At 34.6% G+C, this 22971-nt stretch overlaps 1 protein-coding gene and 1 non-coding gene across 2 annotated transcripts; both read left to right on the top strand.

Annotated features, from left to right (window-relative positions):
* The first annotated feature begins 7904 nt into the window (after positions 1-7904).
* Positions 7905-19336, top strand: LOC133182335 (leucine-rich repeat-containing protein 74A-like). The gene is made up of 13 exons (XM_061317139.1): positions 7905-8570; positions 10358-10542; positions 10672-10779; positions 13416-13509; positions 13872-13927; positions 14075-14153; positions 14621-14706; positions 14833-15027; positions 15118-15213; positions 15474-15746; positions 15835-15920; positions 16721-17032; positions 19197-19336. The coding sequence occupies exons 1-13, from the start codon at positions 8399-8401 to the stop codon at positions 19282-19284; spliced, it is 1830 nt and encodes a 609-aa protein (XP_061173123.1). The 5' UTR covers positions 7905-8398; the 3' UTR covers positions 19285-19336.
* A 1605-nt stretch (positions 19337-20941) lies between these two features.
* Positions 20942-21063, top strand: Trnal-caa (transfer RNA leucine (anticodon CAA)). Its single transcript has 2 exons — positions 20942-20979; positions 21018-21063. It is a non-coding gene; the product is annotated as a tRNA-Leu (tRNA).
* The last annotated feature ends 1908 nt before the right edge of the window (positions 21064-22971 follow it).

The raw sequence follows: 22971 nt of genomic DNA, 5'->3' as shown, positions 1-22971 counted from the left end.
GCGGATTTGAATTCCACTGTGGGACGTGGAGACCGGTCCTTCGGATGAGACCGTATAAACCGAGGTCCCATGTCGCAGTAGGTGCTGGCACGAAAAAGATCCCTCACTGCTCAATGGCCGTGAGTGCCGAGTGTAGGACAAAATTTGCAGCTCTCCACCGGCAAGTGGTGGCGTCTCCATATGAGTGAAAAATTCTCGAGAGGGACGTTAAACAACATACAAACAAACATAAATGCATTGGAAATTGTAAAAAAAAAAAAAAAACAAAAACAAAAACAAAAAAACATTGATTGGAAAAAATATACTAAGAAAGATTGGCTTTGTGGGATAAAAAGTTCCAGAATATAATATGTTTAGTACCATTACACTGTTTCAAGAGCTGTATACAAAATCTATAGGAAAGCCAGGAACCTTGCTAATGCCCTTTAGGTTTAACTTCCATTTCAAATTATTAGTTCTTAAAGTATTTGACCATTGCATCAAGTACCATACTTAAGAACCTTTCCCATAAGGAAATTCCCAAACTTGCATTTTACGCTTTATTTTGGGCTTCTGCACATTATAAAATCTTTTGGTTCTTCGATTGATTGTATGTTGTTTTACGTCCCGTTCGAGAATTTTTCACTCGTAAAAAACATATACCGGTGAAGGGCTTCAAATTTAGACTTTTACTCGGCACTCATGGCCATTGAGCGGTGAGGGTTCTTTATCGTGCCAACGCCTACCGTGACACGGGGCCTCGGTTTTTAAGGTCTCATCCGAAGGACCCGCAACTTTCACTTCAAAGAAGTGCCGAGCTCTTGGCGAAAGAACAGTTGCTACCTATTTTTTATCGACTTAGATAAATCGCGGTCGTGATTCGAACACACGACCTTGGTTCTTCGAAGAATCACTACTTGATATAGAACAATTAAACATAATATTCTGAATGTGTCAATTGTGTTTGAAATTAAAAGTCATTCTTCTCAATTGTTCACAATTAAGTGGATCCAGTAGTCACAAATTTTCATTGTGATAGATAATACTTCACTTCTTGGAAACCAGTGAAATTCAATAAAGACTGGGAGACAGTCAACGCTGTTGAGTCTAAAAAGACACACGTAGAACAAAGAAAAATTGAAGCAATCTGATGCCTGGACTCCATCCCTAACTACGAACTACAAGGAAAGTGAAGTGAAAGCTCCAGAAATAGCAATATGGAGAAATGCTGTGCACTTTATTCATGAATTAATGATCACGTGACCGTTACTAATTAATATTCATTATTATTGTAATATTTCTAAAAATCCCCATAATTTAATTATTTTTTTTTAATTTAAAGAAATATAAATTTGATCATATTTTCATCATGTTTTTTCAACAATCAAGTGTAATATTTTCCCCGGCCAAAACAACTGTGTTTTCCCCACTCGGAGACTCGTTCACTTTGTCCAAATTCTGGCCTAAATGTAAGTTTCAAGCTCAAAAGGAACCCTCTTTATCCTTAAGGTAATGATTTATTTTTTGAAATTGAAAGTACAACTTACCTTCATGTCATATGAGGAAGAACTCGGTCAGAAAATGGCAAATATTCCTAAATTTACTTGACAAAAGCGTCCCCAGCTCTTTTACCACATTTTTCTATATCAAAGTAATGAAGCTTCGCTTCAGATTTTCAAACTCAGAAGGAACCATCAACTTTTCGTCATTTTGTAAACAAAAGAGTGCATTCCGATCCAGGACACAATAAAAGATAGAACCATATGAGACTGAAGAAATTATTCTGAATTGATATTTTTTTTTTAATTTCTGTTTATCTTATTTTTCCTTATATAATGCATTGAACAGAAATCAGCCATATTAAACACAATATGACCGCTATGCAAATTAGCAAAATGTACACCATTTCTCCATATCCACTTGCATTGTCAAGTCAGTGCTTTTGTGCTTGGGAATCAAAAAGCAAAGGAGAGAGGGGGACTACTAAACATAGGAATCTCGCTTAAAAACCTTTCAGAATGCAGAAAGATAGAGGAAAATTTAGAAGAAAAAAATGCGGCTGTGGAAAGAGCAGCTTTCATAAAACACCTACATAGATTTACAAAAGCAGCTTTAAATGGTGAAAAGTCAGCATTGTTTAGGACCAGAAAGAAAGAGATGATAATTTTAGGGAAAGCCATTTAGATCTCATGGGTGAAAAAAGGTGAAGATAACAAACAGTGATCGATCTCAAAAAAAAAAAAAAAAAAAAAAAAAAATCCATAAACAATACAAATCTGTGAACAGGACCCAAATGAGAGGGTTGTCAAGAGAGAAGAACAATTATCGTCACTGTTAGACTACAAAAAACTTGGAAAACGGTTTTGGGGTGGTGTCCTCTACAAAAATTTAGAATTTTTAAATTTAAATTTGTATATACAAATTTAAATTGAAAAATTCTTAATTTTTATAGAGGACAGTGGTAAAAAAGGGCAATATACCGATCAGTTCCGGGGCACTGTTGAATTCTAAACAAACTATTAGGGTTGCCCGAAGTTATTGCGACGACTCTGAAGGCATTTATAATTTCATGAAGCAAGAATAAAAAGTCGTGGATTGTTGAAAGACAGGAAATGGGGTGATTGGTAGAAAAAAGAAAGATTCAAGCATGATGAAATTCAGAACCCGTATGTGTGAAGGAAAAGTTCTTATTCTGCATTACTGGCAAGGTGTTTTATAGTATATATGACCAGTAGCAATTACATGGACACTTCAGTGCCGAAAAGAAGTATCCCTGTATTTCCTGGATATGTCGAACCACACACTTTATCAAGGATTCTAAATTAAACCACAGCGAGCTAACGGTTGCTTGGTTATACCAAACATTGCTCTGTGCTGCACTCGCTAATTGCGAAGGCATCGCAACACCATCCCCTACCTGAAAAAATCCAGGAAATTCTTAAGAACTACTTTGGTAACAAAATAACACCCACCTCAGATTTACTATTAGATAATTTGGAAAAGACTGGCAAAGGACTGGAAAGAGAAATAGTGGCTGATTGCACCAACTCAGTCATCTGATTTGTGGTGGGTATGAATCTCATCACCAAACGACAGAACAAAAAAAGTCACTCAAAGATAAACAGGAATCAGATTTGAATAAAGACTTTGTAGATGATATAACAAGACATGTCCAGACACTGGGTACTCAAGGCTTTTAATGACACAGTAAGCTGTGCAAGAATGAAGTTCAACCCTCAGAAATCAGTAAGTTAAATCATGTAGAAGAACAGCTACATGTACTAAGAAATTCAGATTGAAGTTATCATGCGAAGAGATCCCTTCAATGGCAAAGAAATCTGTAATGTGCCCAGGAAAGAAGTCCAGTTTAAGCTGGAAAGTTGAACAACTAGCATTGACAAGACCAAGCTCCTAGTGAAATATGGATGTGCAAGCATTTCTACTTAGGCTGTTATAGCCAATGACCCTCTACGAGGTCTTCAGTACAATAGAGACATTTAAGAGAACGGTCAATGAAGTAGATGAGTGGATATAATATAATGTCAACAAAGCGACGGTTAAAATAGTGTAGAAAAAATTGCCAAAAATTGTCCCTTTTGTATTTTAAAGAATTACATATTCATAACGTTGCATGTCCTCTTCTTTCAAATAAAATCTAATTGAGTGGTTCAACTCTCCATTTTATAATTACTTCCTAACTGGAGAAAAAATGTTCAACAAAAAAGTTTCATTTAAAAAAAACTTTTTAAAACGGAGAAAAAATAACATTTCCTTTAAAAAAAAAATTCTTGCTCTGAAAATTTTGAATTCCAAATAGCACATACCAAACTTTTTCCTACTCTTCAAATAAATGTCATCATCCAATGTATCTTACCTGCTTTAACTGAATTGACAATACTAATATGTGGATAGGAACAATTTTCCAAAATTAGTTTGCATTTATCACATAAGTTAACTTCTAATACAAGAATTTTTGTCAAAATTATTTTTAAGATAAATTGTATTATATCTTTTTTAAAATCTATTTTAAGTGCGTGAAATATACTTTTCGAATATGCCACTGATATAATGTGGATAAAGTATATTACTAACAGAGTGTGGTTGGACTGCGCTCGTACAGTCATGTTGCGTCCAAAACTGTAGCGTGTGTTGGTATCTCATCTCGGATACTCCCGCATACAGCAGTGGGCAGTCAGTGGTAAAAATTCATTTAAAACATTAATGATGCAGGTGTATGCCAAACCGATTTCGATGAATGATCTGATAGTTAGAATATCTAAAATAACTAAATTAATGATCTTCAAAACTGCATTGATATAACATATTTTTGTACGAAACATATAATTTTTGTACAGAGCTTCACAAAACGTAGTTTATTGCTGTGGAACATAAAAACCCGATAAACTATAATAGCAAGCATTCTTGAATAGGTATTTGGCCCGTCTTCTTCAACAATCTTCTTCCTACGCAAATAGCTAGGTACCCCATCATCCTTCAAAAGCCTAGGACTGTACAGTATTTTATCCGAACTCCGATTAATAGTATCATCCCTGATAGAAGATATCAAGATTGTAAAAGCCAGGTTAGTTATCGTCTTAACGGATGGTTTGTTTGTTGTTTAGCGTCCTTTCGAGACTTTTTCGTTCATATTGAGACGCAAACACTTGCCGGTGAAGGGCTGCAAATTTAGACTTATACTCGGCTCTCAGGGCAGTGAGGGATCTTTTTCGTGCCAGCACCTACTGCGTCACGGGACCTCGGTTTAAACGGTCTCATCCGAAAGACCGATCTCTACATCCCGCACTGGGATTGGAATCCAACACGTAAGGATCAACTCCTTACTCCGCGACTCTAGAGCAAACGGTCTAACCACTGCACTACGCCGGCGACCTCTTAACGGAAGATGAGAAGATTCGATAAGCAAGAATAGGGGTAAAAAGAGGAGTACACAGAGAGAGACGGGTGAAAAGTAACAACACAGAGAAAGGTGGGATGGTTTAGTCACAAATACATGCATAAAATGGAAGAGGAAGAGCTAGAGAAGCCAAAATGGGGGGATGGGGGCTGAAAAAAAACTACACACACAGAAAGGTTAGGATGGACCAGGCAGAAATAATGAAATAGAAGAGACCAGGCCAGGGTGCATAGAAAAATGGGCATTGGTAAAGTGGAGAAGTGATCTAGTACTGAGGGAGCTAGCAGATAAAAAAGGCAGAACAAAGATAGACAATTCAAGCACTTTGTGAAAGAAAGCGAGACAACAACAGTCAACTAGTCAACAAAGTCGAGAAACATGCAGAAATCCATCCTGGACCAAGCAGTTTCCTGGCAGATGCAGGTGATCCTAGAGAGTCAGCATACTCGCTATGGTGAAGAAGAGTAGATCAGAGAGGGGGATATCTACAGGTTTGCAACTCTCTCTCTCTCTCCCTCTCTCTCTATATATTAACCATATAATAATATATTAACCAAGTTATCAGGATAGAGTGAAAAGTATCCAAATTAGAGGAAAAAAACATTAAAAACATATTAAGTGTTTGTAAAACAAACAAATTTGAGAATACAGCAATAAATGAAAGGATTTGTGCTGCAGTGACCAGAATTTTAGAACATTTTATCAGAGAGAGGACGTCATTTAAAAAGCATGATATTAAATAAACTTTTATTTTTAAGATGACATAATCAGTAGCTTTGTGAATGAAAATAATGAATGCACATACCAGGAAAAAAAATATTGAATTCAAATTTACTGAATTTATTTAAAATCTTTCAAATAAATTAATCTTAAGCATTTCTATATCAGTTTGTAATGGGGACAGGTATTATGAAACACCCTGTATAATAATATGTTCTCTGGTCCAGCAGTGATTGTGTTACATTAAAAGTTTAAATCTAAAGTTTAAAGTTATCTATAACTATAGATAGTTGTAGATAAGTTTAAACTTTAGATTTAAACTTTTAATGTAACAATTGTATACTGAACACAAAAGGAACTACAGAGTTCTAGCCATTTCCTTGAGTAGAGGTACAACTTCTGTATAGTTTTAGGTTTGCTTGAAATATTTTACAATCAATGACTTAAGCTGAAGCTCTGCTACTATCGTCATGCCTTCCCGTTATAACAAACACAGAGAGGATTATATCCTACAAGGCGAGAATAACCTTTGTCAATGAAATGTCTCCCTTAGGATATTTAAACTATCAAAGAATAAGCCTATTTCTATTTCCGACAGTTTCAGTAGAGTTCGCATGGCATTTAAGTTTATTTTGAACCTCGATAGTGTCAATTTCTGTTTAAAGAAGTTTAAATCTTATTTCTAAAATATTCAATGCATTTTACTGTTTTCAATCTTGCTTGAAACCCACTCTCGTATATATCTAGCCCAATTTTTATGTTACCAACTCTCCAATATCTACTTATATCTACTTGAAATACAAATATATATCGCCTGGCAGAAGTAAATGATCAAGTTTCTTAAAATTTGTTAATTAGTTGTCACTGTATTTGTAAACTTCGTAAAAATACGTTAATTTTGTTCAATTATGCTTTGAAAGAGAGCTACGTTTACTTATATGTTCGTGCCGAACAGAGAAAGACGACTGAGTTTAAATGAAAATATTGATTCGTTTTCTTTCTTCGTATTTGAAAAATATTTCTTTTATGTGAGACACACCGGAGTTTCCTTAAATCCATGGTAAGAATTTTAAAGCTAGTGGACACATGTGAAAGTTTGAAAAATAAGTGACAGCTAAACGAAGCTCCATGCCAGTGGTAAGGGTTATTTTTCAATTCTTATTTGAAATTCATTTTTGTCAACTATAAAGTTGTACGTCATGAAAAGCCCGTTTCTTTGTATAAAGACCAAATGCACCTGATATTCTAATGTTGTATTTGAATTTATAAGGAACATGTTTACTTTAAAAGTTTAATATCTGTATAAAGTGTTTTCAATAAATAGTCAATAAATTCTCGGAAAAGACTGCGTATTGACGAACGGTTAAGAAAATTATGAGACGAGTATTCAAATAAGTTACGATAAAGCATGTCTCTTGATCTTTTAATATCTCTCCTGGGAATATTTCAATACTTCTTTGAAGGCACTGAAAGGAAATTGTAAAACTTATAAAAATTAATCAACAAATGACTCAATACTCTCTTCCAAAAATTAATCTGTCAGAATGGGTCATTTGTACAAGCTCGATGTAAAAATAAATGCTTATCAAAATTTTAAATGGATAAGAAAATCCTCCCATAGAAATTCTTAAATATCTTTTTCAGCGAATGAATACAGTTGTGAAGTGCCTCTCATGAGTTGTGGACAATAGAACACTTTCAAAGCAGATCTCCATTAAATGGGAACGTATATAAATGCAGGTGAAGAAACAAAACCCTTTTTAAAATAATAAATTTGATTGAACCAAGCAAGTACCCTGTTTCTAAGGACCCGACGTACATGCAAGATACCTGTAACTGATAAAGGTAGGTTATTAATCACAAGATCTGAGAGTGATTTAAAGAAGTGGTTTAACTAAGATAACAGAGATAGGTTTAAAGGCGTTGTATTACAGCCTAAAATATATTATATCCAAATTAAAATGTCCTATTTCAGTGTAATAAAAAAATGTACCATATTTTGTCGATTAGGTTGACAATGGCATTGCTGGTGAAAAGAAGCTTAAAGATTTGAAAGATAGCGCACTCTTAGTGATACTTAACGATCTTCAAGGTGTACAATAAATTAGGCATGGTCTTATTTTTCATTTATTTTGTATTGTGCACATAAATGTAATATTTGACTGACTGTGGGTGTATTATTATAATTTTATCAAAGGAAACAAGTCTATAAGACATCGACAACAGTAAGAAACAGTTGTCTACTTCGGAAGATTTACGTGGACAACGTAAGCAGAGATTATTGGGGATACAAAACCTTCCAACGCTGCCCCTACTTGAATGATATATCTCTCTAATACCGCGATCAAACATCTTGTTTAAGAACCGTACTGTTATTGATCTATTTTTTACGGGTATACCACCGAAAAGGTTACCTTTCCCATTATAAATGAGCACAATCATTGATTTCGCGATACTTTCTCTTGCCGTTCACCCCCTGTTGTGGAGCGACCAAAGACCCTTGGAGGAACTTACATTCACAATGCGTTTATACAATTGCTTCTCATTTGGAACATATCAGCTTTAACGCTTCAATTAACTGTTTAAACTTCCAATCGGAAATTAATAATTTTCATTTTTTTATAAATTGAATTCAGAAATCCATCTTTTCAGGTGTGAAAGAAATGACGAGGAACAAAATGAAAACTTTACACATCTGATTGTAAATGTAAATAGCGTAATCAAATAGCAATACAGCCTTCTTTAGTGAGCAGTAAAGCCCGAGAGAACTGCGAAGACTGTAAAATGATTTCGGAGAATAGTGCTGTGCAGAAGTCTGGGAAGCGGGCGAAGGCGAAGAAGGTGTCAAAGGAGATAGAGGCGGAAATGAATGCTATTAAGGAGGTAACCATCGCCAATAACCTCACGGCGGAAGTTCTGGAACCGGAAGACTATGATACAGATCTGGAAGAAGAAAGTATGTGTTTAAAATAATGTTTAGCGGTGAATTTGTTTTTAAAAAGATGCCCAGAAAAATCCATTATCACTTAGTGGAATTAAGGATTTTGGAAATTTATAAAATACTAGTATAAGGTAATATTTTCAAATTAGTTCTAAAACTGAATGGACACTAGTTTCTTTTATGCAAATTTTGACACCAATTAGTTACCTCTGAATTAAATTGCTACCGTTTTTCCCTTAACAGAAATATAATTGGCAAATCAATGTTTCTATTATAGAAAACAAACACAATGCAGAACAATTTCTGGCATGCTAATTGACAAAGCATAGGAATAAAAGCATTTGTTGCTTGGTAATCACATAATTCAATGTAGAATTATGCGTTAAAAACAGTGTCTCGAATTTTTCCAGTGCACTAGTGAAGCACTATAATTATGGTTTTCGTGCTTAAAGTTAAATGCCATATTAAAGATGAAATTGTCTTTTAATCCATGTAAGCTTTAGAGAATTCAACAAGCCCTAGAAGAGGGAGTAGGGAGGGGAAAGAAAATGCTTGAAAAGTAAATAAACTAACAAACAAGAATCCGGTTACTTCATAATTCTTTCATGCAGATGAGAAAAGTAGCACTGTGTTAGCAGACTGTAAAATTAATATATATACTTACTGTTCAAATTTTGTTGATAGCTTGGGCCTTGATTTTTTTTTTTTTTTTTTTTTTTTTTGTAAAGCTGCATTTAAAAAAAAATGTAAAAACCGGTAGGGAAGTTTGTAGATGACCTTGTTATTTAAAAGCTGTCGATATCAGTGACAGAACATATTGACAAAGTTGTTAAATACATGCCTTAAAACGCATAACAGGTATTTGTAATGTTTAATTTAGGTCGACAACGACATATACGCCGAACTTTGATATCTTTTAAGACATTTTAACTAGTTTTCCATCAAATTCAGTTTGAAATTGTCAATAAATCCAATCGGAGCAAATATTTTGCAAATACAATATTGTAGACATTTACAGATTTTTTCTGTATTCAACATTTTGCTGACCACGATCATTTCGTTTACAGCATTTCCAAAGCATTCTTAATTTTCTATCATTTTGTATGTTTAACATTCTGGGTGAGTATTGTTATTTAGCTGTGAAATATTCATTAGATTTAATAAAGTTTTAAACGCAGGGGCATTAATCCGGAGAAAGCAAGCAGACAAAGTTAAAAGGAACGGTAATGGTGACTGACTGTAAAGTAGACCACTCAAACCATGAATTAATACGTGTTTGGTTTTCTGGCATTTTGGTTTTATTGTGACAAGGGCGAGTAGCGCATGTACTCTTTTTAAAGTCATTTTTTTATTTCCATGCAACAATCATTTTACTAATTAGTGATGGATCCTCAAGAAACTCACATTTCGTCATTCATTCTGTGAATGGGAAGCACTGATAACTTCACTAGAGGGTTTTTAGACACATGATATTGATGTTGTTTGTCAAGGATTTTAAGGATTTTCGTCTTTTGGTCAAAGTTACTTCTTGTTGTATCAAAGTTGATTTTGTTGTTGTAAATTTGGAGAGAATCAATATTTTAAGAATTTTCTTTGAGTAAATTTATGAGTGTTTGTGTTATAAATTCTAGAAAATTTGGGGTCATGGGTGTATTTTCTTCACCCGAAGTGAACTGCTCAGAATCTGTATTGATATTTGCATATATCTTTTTAGTAACTTAACACAAGAATATGGGTACTATGGTGTTGCTATAAGATTTTAAGCTTGATTTTAACTTAGAGCGTATCTTTGTTTGCTTTAGAATACCCCAAATGCTATACAGTGCCTTTAGAGGAACGTCCACGTGTAATTTACACAAAAGCTTGCCACAAATTCAATTTGACTCCCTCATCCTCCTGTCTGCGAGGAATGACGACAGGGATCGTCAACTTAAATCATCAAAATCTGGGACCAGATGGCGCCAAAGCTGTTGCATTAGGTCTTGTAGTAAGTTACAGAAAGCTTGCAAAACAGTATTTCTTTTATATTAATAAAAAACAGTAAATTGTACTTGTACGTTTATGTATTTTAGCAATGTTACTTAAACTCACTGAGCACATGTTCGTTGTCTTGTAGTTATGTGAGACGGTGTCTGAACTTCACATGTCAGGGAACAATATAGGACACAGCGGAACCAAATATATAATAGACATGCTCAGAGAAAACGAGAACATAGCAGTGGTGGTAAACTATTCATATTTCTGTTTAGTTGAAATCTCTTTTATAAAAAATGGGACAAATCGAAGATTCGGGGGTATGTAGTTTTTGGTCTTTTCGTCTGTCTGCCCGCGAAAACTTTAACCTTCTCCGTAACATTTGATCAGTTGGAGCTAGGGCTTTGATATTTCATTTGTGTATTCCTTGTGACAACCTTTCTTTGGGTACCATCAGCTTTGACCTTGACCTTGGAGTTTGATCCACTTTTTCAAAATTTTCATTAAACTTTAACATTGTCCTTTTGAACAGATGGTGCTATGGCTTTCATACTTCACATGTATATTTTTTGTGACAGTACCTTCCCTGGATGCTAACATTTTTACCTTTATCTTGGAGATTGGCCCATTTTTGAAAAACTTTAACCTTGGCCATAATTTTTGAACAGTTGGTGCTTGGGCTTTCATATTTCATATGTATACATTGTATTCCTCTCCTTGGGCACCAATATTTGTGACCTTTTGACTTTGACCTTAGAGTTTGATCTACTTTTGAAAAACTTTAACCTTGATCATAACTTTTGAATGGTTAGTGCTAGGGCTTTTATATTTCACAAGTCAAGTCCTTGTGACTAGATTACCAATACTTTTGACCCTGGAGTAATACATGTATCTACCTTTGAAAAACAAAACTTTAACCTTGGCCATAACTTTTGAACGGCTGGTTTTAGACTTTCATAATCCACATATGTATTACTTGTGACATGTCCTTCCCTTTGGTACCAGTATTTTTGAAATTTGAACTTGTCCATCGAATTTGACTTACTTTTGAAACGCATTAACCTTGGACATCACTTTTAATGGTTTGTGCTAGGGGCTTTCATATTTCGCATGTGTATTCCTTGTGACAGGTCCTTCTCTTGGGTACCAATATTAATGACTTTTTGAATTTGACCTTAGAGCTTGACCTTCTTTTAAAAAACTTTAAGTTTGATCATATTTTTTGGAATGGTTAGTGATAGGGCTTTCATATTTCTCAAGTGTAGTCCTTTTGACTATGCCCTTCCTTAAGTAACAAAACTTCTGACCTTGGAGTAATATCTACTTTTGATTGATTGATTGATTGATTGTATGTTGTTTAACGTCCCATTCGAGAATTTTTCACTCATACAGAGACGTAACCATATACCGGTGAAGGGCTTCAAATTTTGACCTTTACTCGGCACTCAGGGCCATTGAGCAGTGAGGGATCTTTTTCGTGCCAACGTCTGCCGTGACATGGGGCCTCGGTTTTTAAGGTCTCATCCTTTCACTTCACTTCAAAATGCCGAGCACATGGCGAAGGAACAGTTGCTACCCATTTTTTATCGACTTAGGTCAGTCGCGGCCGAGATTCGAACTCACGACCTCCCAAACACGGAGCGAGCGCTCTACCGACTGAGCTACCGTGAACGGTTAAACTTCTGAAAAAAAAATAACCTTGGCCATAACTTTTGAACGGTTTGTTTTAGGCTTTCATATTTCACATGTGTATTACTTGTAACAAGTCCTTCAGGGTTAACACTCGCCCACTCGCTAATTGCGAGTAAAATTTGTTGTGGGCCCATAAAATTTATAACTTGTTCGCCCACGTAGCGAATTAAAAATCTGCAGGGGACCGGAATTCATTCCCAGTCCCTTTACGGAAAAACAGACGTTTTCCCCGGGTTTTTGCTTTAAAACTCCCAATCAATTAAATAAATCAAAGTCGCATGGTCCTATTGTTCGTAAATATCCTTCATCTAATCCACTTACCAGTACTACATGATTTATGAAATCCCTAAAACGATCGTCTTTTTTTTTTCTAATCCGAATTTCCTCCATTCCTCTGTGTATGGTTGATACGAGGTAGATATCCAATTAAATTATTTCCAATTACTCAATCATATGAATAGTAAGTATTATTACTTATTTCAGATAGTTTAAAAATATTTAAACTAAAGGAAAAATCTTTATTCATGTGTCAGTGTCACTTCATCATGTAGTCCAATGACCAGAAAAAGGGACTACGTATATTACCTTGTAAAAAAGGATAGTAAAATTGTTTATTGAATTCAATTTCATTTCCTATGATTAAATATTTATATGATATTTGATTTTGTCTAACAAATTTAGCTGTGGGCTCCTAAATTTGGAACTTTAGAAGCCCACATGCATGGCTAGTGGAAATTTTAGTTAAGTTTAAACCCTGTCCTTCCCTTTGGTACCAGTATTTTTGAAATTTTGACCTTGTCCATGGAATTTGACTTACTTTTGAAAAACATTAACTTTTGACATAACTTTAAGTGGTCGGTGCTAGGGGCTATCATATTTCACAAGTGTATTTCTTGCAATTGCGACAAAACCAGTATTTTTGATCTTACGACGTTGAGGTTGGAGTTTGACTTACTTTTGAAAAACTTTATTATTTCTGAATTATTGGTTCAAAGGCTAACAATTTCACTTTTGATTCCTTGTGACAAGACCTTTCTTTCGGTACCAAGTTTTTTTTTACCTCTTGACTCGACCTTGGAGTTTGATTTGCATTTGAGAAACTTTAACTTTAGCCATGAGCTGCCATATACGGGGGCATCAATGTTTCACAAACACATCTTGTTGCAGGATGTAAATCCAGATTTTATTTTACAGAATTTGGCTGACAATAACCTGCAGTCTGATGGTGCTAGGTTGTTGTGTGAAATGTTAAATGAAAATGACGCAATTTTGTCTGTAAATGTTTCAGGTAACGTCTAGAATTTCACTGTTCAATATTTAAAGAAAATCTTAGCTTCATTGCACACGCCCGTAAAGAAAACGTAATTATGAATAATTTATCTCAATAATAAAAATATCTGTCGATTTATTGCGAAAACAAGACATAAAATCAAGTGTATTGGTAATATTTAGGGTATAAATAGTAGATTTATTAAACATTGTTGAAAATAAAACGAATGATTTCACATGATCGATTATCATTGAAATTAAATATTTGCATTTATGCAAGTCGATGCCCGAGTTTTAGAAGCATGAACGTAGTTTAAAAAGGACTTGTTTCAATGTATTTCGTTTCATATAACTTAATTCTTCGAAATTTTTTATTTACAGGAAACAATTTCAAACCTACAGATGCCCATTCATTTTACACAATGATGTCATATTATGTACGTAAATCTCGGATTGTCTTTGTTTATCTGTACTGATTCTCAATTTCCTCCCTACATCTGTTAATTGTTCGTTAATCATATTGTGCAAATAAGCTGTTTATAATTTGATGAACTTGAAAAAATCCATGATTGCTTATTTTGTAGAGGTGTACATTGAAGGAACTCGATATTTCAAATAATAATTTTGGAGAATATGGCGGAAAACTTATAGGGGAAGCAATAGGTAAGAGCACTGTCGATGATTGTGTACGGTAGTTTCAATTTCTTACATTTTACATGAACTGTATACAGCCTTTCACACTCGGAGACAATTTTGCCCGATTTTGAATTCGCCCAGCCACAGTTGTGTTTGAGAGATAATGTTGTCTTTCTCGAATTCGTCCCGTTTTAAATGTACCGACTGGGGACGAGAGTGAAAGAGGCGAAAATAAAACGGGGGCGAAAATTTTCCCTGAATACAGAATATGGAACATGAGGTATTAAATAGAGTCCATAGTAAAAGTATTTATTGAAATATTTTGCAAATTGGTCTTTGAGTAGTTTTTTCTCATTTACCCACGCCTTGAGTACTAGATGCATCTACCATATGAATTTTTAAATCTAATGACAATTGAAAAACTGATTGAATGAATTTTAAATGTATCAAAGCGATGTTTTCCGCTTTGTTAATTCAGCAGATTTTTATTTCAGGTAACAATGACACGATTGAAACGCTTAACATAAGTTGGAACGGATTCGGGTTTAATGGAGCTAAGGCAATTGCTAAAGGACTTGAGGTAATTTCGTTTGTTTATTAATATTTCCGAAACATAAAATGTCACTTTTTATTATTTATTTATTATCTACCTGTACACATACAGCTTTCACAAAATTCTTTTTTATTTTTGTGCTATGTCTTGTAGGAAAATACGTGCTTGAAGTCTTTGGACATATCGTGGAATGGACTTGAAGATCATGGGTCAGAACTGATCGCTACAGCGACATCAATTAATGACGTCATGATTAATTTAAACTTATCAGCCAATAGAATTGGACCGAAAGGACTTGGGCTAGTATTAAAGGCCATTTCAAACAATAAATCAATAAAGTCGTTAAATGTAAGACTTAAAATCCTACATTTCGTGAAATGATAGTGTTATTTAAAAGCTGAAGTCTGTTATTTATCATGAATTACCTTTTTTGAATAGGTGAGTCGAAATCCTATAACATTTGAAGGCCCAGTTATTGCGGTTCAAACAATATTAGAACATCCTGAATGCGGACTGGAATCCATAGAGTTTAGGGTAAATGTTTGATTATAAGGACAAGTTTAAGGTCATACTTTTGGTAAAATTTACAATTATATTACATGGTCATAAGATTAAACGGAATGTTGTACATAGTTTATGAAGTAAGTTATATGCAAATATAAAACATTCAAATCTCGGAACTTTTGCGTTGTATATCGTACTGAATTTAAAGGATAAAACAACGAAAAAGAAGTTACATACTCTTTGAACAAGTATTTCACTATAAAGAAACTTGTTCCACTGTTTGAATGCAGGATATGTGTGTTCCTCGTCAGTTTTTACCCATTTTAATGAAAATCCACGAAGGCAAGCCACAGTTCCGCGTGAAACATGGCGGATATGTGAACGCCTCTGATGTTCTCCATCACTCTATGGAACAGAGAATGGAACACGTCCTAAATGATCCTATGATGAGATTATTACAATATGTCCACGACCGGAAGCTCCGACTCGCCGACCTCTTCTTCCAGTTTGATACAGATAGGAATATGACCATCAGTGACAGTGAATTCGTCGCTGGGATAAGGGTATCATGTCATTGTCTTGCATGGTATTATAATTTTTCACTAAAAACAATATTGTCATGAATTTGAGTTTCAACGTTTGTTTTTGTAGAGAGCAGGAATTCCGATGACAGATACCCAGATTCAAGAACTGGTAGATAAACTAGATGTTGATGGAGATGGCGAAATTGATTTTGGGTAACTGCTTAATATCGTAGCATTTAGATTTGGTTTGTCATACTTTTTAAAATTATAAAGAAGAGGCAAAGGTAAATTAAAAATAAATAACATATTTAATTATATAACAAAGAAATCTACCGTGGAATTTTTTTTTTTTTTTTTTTTTTTTTTGGTTGGGGTAGGGGGATTCCGATGACAGATGATGGAATTGTGTCAAGGAAAGGTTAGGAAGAATAGTTGGATATTGGGTTCTGCTATTGTGTTTGTTTGTCAGTGTAACTTTTTTTGATTTTTTTTTCATCGTTTCCTCAGTCAGTTTTAGCCACATTTGATTCAAGAGAATCTAAGTTAATTCAGATGAAAGGACTCGTCCCCTTCCAAATCTACATAATTCAGATCAAAGAATAGGCCAGCAAATATAAATGTGTATTTTGAAGGAGGAAGGTATTGGAAATACATGTACTCTTTAATTAAATGTCTACTTTGAATATTTGTGGAAGTATACTTTTGAATTATTAGAATCTGATCTGCTGGAGTATGTTTAAATTATGACGTTCAGAACTGGGATATGGTTAAAAAAATGGTTTTGAAAAATTTGAAATTCAAAAGTAAACAAAACATTATCTCAAAACCGACATGGCCACAGTTTGTCAAATTAATAAGCAATCATTCTTCTGTACTCTAAATTCAAATCTTGTACCAGGACTAGACCAAGATTAGTCGGATTTCAGGAATAAGTAGGCGATATCCGGGAAAAAATATTCTGTATGTTAATCAGCCTTGATGCCACTAAATATGTGAGTCTTTTGTTTATATAGCGAACTGAAACTTGGAGAAAAGAAATATCTACAGAGAATACAAAAAGTTGGTGTTGAATTACCGTTCGGAAGCAAGACGGGAAAACAGTCCTCCCGACCAGCCTCCAAAACGTCCAATGTGAGATCCAGACCAGCATCGAACACGTCACGTCCGGTTTCCAGCACGTCTGCGCAAACCATGGACAGACCGATGTCTAACACGTCACGTCCAGTTTCCAGAAGATCTGTGCAAATCATGGACAGACCAATGTCTAACTCTTCGAAGAAAACAGAGCGCCCTAAAACAGATCCAACCACAGTTTCACTGTCAAAGTGAGTTATTTTTATTTAAAAATCTGAGGTGAAATCTGATATTCTTTCAAAATACGATCATTTGGGTAATTGAAGACGGATTTTTAAGTAACGTTTCAGCGTTGAAAACAACTCTGAAAGCAAACAGGAAAAGTTAAACACTATTGAGGTGGCCTATTACTTTTTTTTAAGTTTTAGCTCTACTGGCCGAATACCGTTTATGCAATGGTGAGATGTTTGTCTGGCTGTTCGGTTTTTTTTTTGGTTTTTTTTTTGGGCAAATTTTAAGTAGTTAATTCTCCTACAGTTTTGGTCACATTTCAATAAAACTTGATACACAGATAGTTTATACTGATACATAATTATATAAACCGGCTCTCTTCTAAATCCGCCAGTGTATAAAAGACTTGAAACACAGATATACTAAACCAATGAACACAGTGCTGTTTTAGGTGAACATGGCAATGGCTTCTAAAATAAAACATACAGTGTTTAGAAATCTTTCAAATGTTTCTCCTACTACAGTTTTGGTCTGATTTCAATAACAATTGTTCCCATAGCTTTTAAAAAGAACATGTAAAAATTTTCAAAATGCTAATCCGACAGTCTTGATTTTATTTCAGTAAATCAGTGCAAGTTTTTAAACTCAGGGGTACAATAGTAGATCATCAGTAAAAAAAAAAAATACGTTGACAATGTCGTTATATACTCGTTATATAGTATTTTTCATAAATTCGAGACCAACACATTAATATATACATGTAAAAGCATTCAGTTATTCGATTTGTCTGTTCCATTCCATTTGGTCAAATGGAACTCACTTTTCTTTAATTTTAATCAACATGATTTGTCACCACGGAGCCACTTGACAACATAATATAACGTCGTGACATTTTCTTAAAAATACCCCTCTAAATTTCAATCACGGTCTTTAGCGTATAGCCCATTCATTAAAACGTTTGCATTCCATTTAACACTTAGAATGCTAATAATTGTTCAAGTAGCGTAAATAGCAAAGTAGTTTGTTGGTGCTTGCATTATTTTTACCGTGGAAATCGGTAGCACTCATTACTTTCCGTGCCGGGTAATCCATCTCTCCTCGGACCGTCCATCGTCCGATACAGAAATCTCTTCCAATCAAAAACTACCCTTTCCATTCATACACAGAATTACTTTTGATACATTCCCTGCTTTCTCCCGGGTTTTGAGCTTCCCGAATGTCACTAAGAAATTATCCTGCAACGTCATCATTTTTTTTCCAATGAGGACTACCTGTCTTCTGCAATTGGTGTCTGCTTAAAGAAGCAGTATTTCGAACCGGCAATTCTGCATATGAAATCGTACATCTATACTCAGATTGAACATTTTACAAAGATATAACAATATACATATAAAAGGTATATATTGTAAATTGCGAAATATTTACACGCTCCGTGACCCAATTTTGGCAGTTTTAACTTTCAAATAATTTTGATAGTCACCATGGTATATTTGATTCTTTTAATTCATATCAGATTTATTGTTGAAATATGTCTACCATAATATGACGTTAAATAAAAAAAAGTTTTGACGTAAGTCTACGTATTTTTTTAACGACCCTCGTAAGGTTAAAGTAAAACCGGAAAACGTGTTTCAAATACACGTCTTTTCTCTTTCTTTATTATAAATGCAAACCAGTCGAGCTACAGTCTCATCAGAGAATTTTTTTTTGCATGATTGCTAGAGTGTCTGTTTTATGAAAACAAATAAAAGTAGCTTGCTAATCTCATAGAAAGTCACTGTATTTTAATGTTAGTTATTTATAATTCCTCAAAACGAGAAAGTAAAATGCTCTCTGTGTCTGTTAATGCAGGGATGACTGTTACGACATTTCAGAAAAGGGTAACTTTTTTTTGCAATGATTGGAACCATTATCCCTGCATTAACAATGACATTTTATATCTGTATAAATTATTTGTAGAAAGTAGATGCAAGTGCGTAAAATACTGTAGGCCTATAATTGATTCATAGGTTACATTGATGAAAGAGCCCATTTCTTAAGAAATCTTCTAAATAGATGGTTTAAAAACCGGTTCTACCTAGTTTAATGTTAATGTATTGATAACGACAATTTAGGTTTTCTAAAGAAGTAAAGAAGAAAATATTCGTTGGATGTAAATATTAAGATATGAAATACATATTTCAGAGAAATGAGCGACTTGAAAACAGATTTAGAGGACTTGACAGACAGCTCCTCGTCAGGAGAATCGGAAGAGGAAGGTGATAACACATAATCCAGTGACTGAACAGTTTACTTCACGTGCCAAAATTATTTGAAAAAGTACCTACTGCAATTGTATTCTATATTCAAAATATTTTTTTTTTCATTTGAACATAATATATGTGATAAAATTGATATAAATCGATTAAAACTGTGAAAAAATTCAACAATATGTATCTAATTTGTTTGTTAGTGAGAGGTTCTGAAAAAACTTTATGTTTTCTTAGGTATATTTCATAACCTGTCCAGATTTTTAATTGAAAGGCAACACTGCGAGAAGTATCCTTCCATATATTTACACAAGGAAAAAAGTAACTGTGCATATCAAAAAGCTAGCTCAATAAAATTTTATGTAATATGTAATCTTCAAGCTGGAGAGTGATCTGACAATCGTTCTAACTCCGTTTTCCTGTTGCTTAGGAAAATTTTGTCACAGTACCGAACTTAAGTAAGAAATGTATTTACAAAAAGCAAAAGTATTCTGCGTTTAGCTACAGTTCCTCCCCACATCACCTCAGTACCCCCATCCCAGACTAACGTTAAACAACAGAGTTGTCAGATTAGATTAACACTCTCCATCTCGACAGTAGAACCTGGATCGTTCGTTATGGCTATGTAATTTGTCCACAACCAGAAGTTTGCCCCACTCGATCCCTAGTCCGAAATATCTGGCATTTTCCAGGCTTTTTTCACGATTTTGATATTTTACGTGCCAGGAAAACGTCAGAACTGGCGCCATTAAGAAAACTGGAAATTTCGCATTCTCCAACCATAGTTGATACTTGCAAACCAAATTCAATGCCGAACTTACAATTTATCGATAGCACAATGCTTCTAGTACTCACCAATATCGATGAAAAGAGAACATCACTCCCCATTCGATACAGGACTTGCAAGATTTTAAAATGCACGAAATGAAAACAAATCTCGACAGTCAGATAAAATGTTTTCACTGGATTGTATATTTTATAAACGCAGTGACGTAGCATCGTTTTTGAAAAGGGGGAGGGGGTAACCCGAGGAAAAAATTTTCAACTTACCGGAAAAAACTTGACAGGCAAAAAAAAAAAAAAAAAAGGAAAATTGTCTCGAAAATCCTATTTCGTAGGGGGGGGGGGGGTTGTTAAGGTAGGTTCCAACTTCTTCTAGTACCAATTTCTTTTACTCAAACACTGCATTCCCCTTATATTACCCTTATTTGACAATATTGCAACCAAAAGTGGGGGAGGGGCAATCGGACTTTCAATGAACATTTCCTATAGAAAAACTTATGTCTGGAAAAAAGTGGGGGGCCAGGCCCCCCTGCCCCCCCCCCCCCCCGATACTACGTGCCTGAAACGAACCATAAAACGATGTTGGCGAGTACTAAAAAATATTGTACTCTTTTTGATCACCCCTCGTATTTTTGAATAAGCACCAGAACATTTCAGGTGAAAAGGTACACAGGATTATATGTGTGTTTACAAAATGTTATACAGCTGGAAAATACATCAGATCAAGATAATGACGCAATATTCAGCGAAGGATATACAATCTTTGCAGGTGTCAAGGTAATAACTAAATCAAGGCGATCATTGAGTAAATTTCATAATTTGATGTAATCATACACCATTTAAACTTGTATTGAATTATATATACATATATGTGTTTACATGTCTATATGTATGTATGTCAGGATGGCCGAGCGGTCTAAGGCGCCAGACTCAAGAGCAATAACTCTTCAATCCCAAATGTCGATTGTGGGTGTTCTGGTCCACGAATGTGGGCGTGGGTTCGAATCCCACTTCTGACAAACAATTTTTATCATTTAAGAGGGCTTGGTGGTTGTGGCCATTTTCAGACTATGTTGATCTCCTTTAGAAGAAGAGCTCCGTATAAAATATACAAAATTGATCAAATTTTAAAACTAAAATGTATGGAATTTTTGTTTGCCAAATGATAGTTGACAGCTTAAGATATCATATCTAAAAATTTAAGTTATATCTGATGGTTAATTTGTTGACCCCCCAGCCTCCTTAAAAGATTAATGAAAAATCCATCTATTTTATGAAAAATTGCAATCTTGTCTCTCATTGTCCGACAATAAGATGCGTTTTTAATTTCCTAGCACTTCACATGCCTTTCATTACAACATCTGTATAACACTTCAACAGTAAAAAACTGTAATTAATTTATTGAATAAAAGTAATATTTTGTCACAGTGTGAAAGAATATCACTAGTGCGAAAAAACTCTTGGTTTTTCCTTCCCTTCACGAAGAATGTTGTAAAAAATACTCCCTTTTCTGAGAAAATAGAACATCCTGACAGAGACTCAAACTGCATGCAAAGTTTCTCCGTATATTTTGTTAAATTCCATGTATACGATGTTTTTTTAATCTCACAATCGCTAAGTTATTACATCTCAACCGCTCAACTTTGACGTCTCAGCCTATGACACTGTGCTATGCTGGCGTCACATTGTCCCGAAATTGACTTAAGATGGACACACGACAAAGGAGATAATAAGGGCCATCTGACCGTTATATGTATCGGGCCATAGTGAGAACATCTTAATCAAACGTATGTTACAACGCACTTTGAAAAATTACGCACTTTGAAAAAAAGTTTAAAGTGCGTTAAATTTGGGACCAAGTAAACGCACTATGAAAAAAAAAATTCATTTCAAAGTGCGTTAATAGCGACCACATTAACGCACTTTGGGGGAAAATGTGCACGGTTTGATCAATATTCTTGCAAATTTTAGTATGAGAAATAATTAGTTGAATCTAGTTGGTTAATTTTTTGGTGATGACGTCACTTAAGGATCTGAGATATAGACGTTTTAAGGATTTTTAGGGGTTGCCTTGTTCCAAAGGTTCTCGTAAATGTATACATGTAAAAAGGAATGGGTCAATTAGAATTAATGGTGGAATGATTGTTTAATAGCACAATTTAGTTTACTTTTTTATTATACCAATCTGTAATAAGTTAGGTAGATAAAGGGGTCGATAAATCACTAAAAGCATCGCAATTTTCTTAGGGAAAGAAAAAATCAGCACATTATGCTCAGCCAATCCTGCACCTCTCAACAGATTATAGACGTAATAATTTGTAAAGCTTCAATTACAAATCCCCTCATTTAAATTTAGTAGTTGCAAAAAAGCATACTTTTATAACGAGACATCCAGGAAAAAGAAAGCAGTAGCATTGCTTCGTTTGATGAACCTTGGAGAACAGGATAAGCAACAGACCCAGACCCAGCACCTCCACTTACAGGTAAAAATGGGTTTTTTTTTCAAGTGATCATTTCTTGCTATTTCGACAAATGTACTAATTTTGTTTTGCTTTTTATTAAACCGAGGTCCATGTCGGTCAGGAAATGGCCAAAGGAAAACTCTATACCAGTCTGCTAAAGGAAAAGAAGACAGAAATTAAGATCTACAACCGCAAAAGATTTTCCAGTATCTTTACGGTGAGGTCCTGCACAAGATAGAAAGCAGACTAGAGAAGAAGAACACACTGTACAAAAAGTTTCTCCCACCTGTTTTCAACCTATCCATCACTCTAGGATTCATGGTTTGCAGTGGCAATTATCCAAGGTTGTACTTCAAAATTGCTTCAAACACTATCCTCCCTCTCATTAATAAAGTCTGCGATGCCATCAAAGCCGAGTCTCTGCGGAGGTGATCGAGTGTAATACTACTCAACTGAAGAATGGAC

Source organism: Saccostrea echinata, unplaced genomic scaffold (genome assembly GCF_033153115.1).
Source record: "Saccostrea echinata isolate AGI-Se365-2 ecotype Australia unplaced genomic scaffold, CSIRO_AGI_Sech_v1 ptg000009l, whole genome shotgun sequence".
NCBI lineage: Eukaryota > Metazoa > Mollusca > Bivalvia > Ostreida > Ostreidae > Saccostrea > Saccostrea echinata.
The sequence above is the reverse complement of the archived record's forward strand: the minus strand, read 5'-3'. Positions and strand labels throughout refer to the sequence as shown.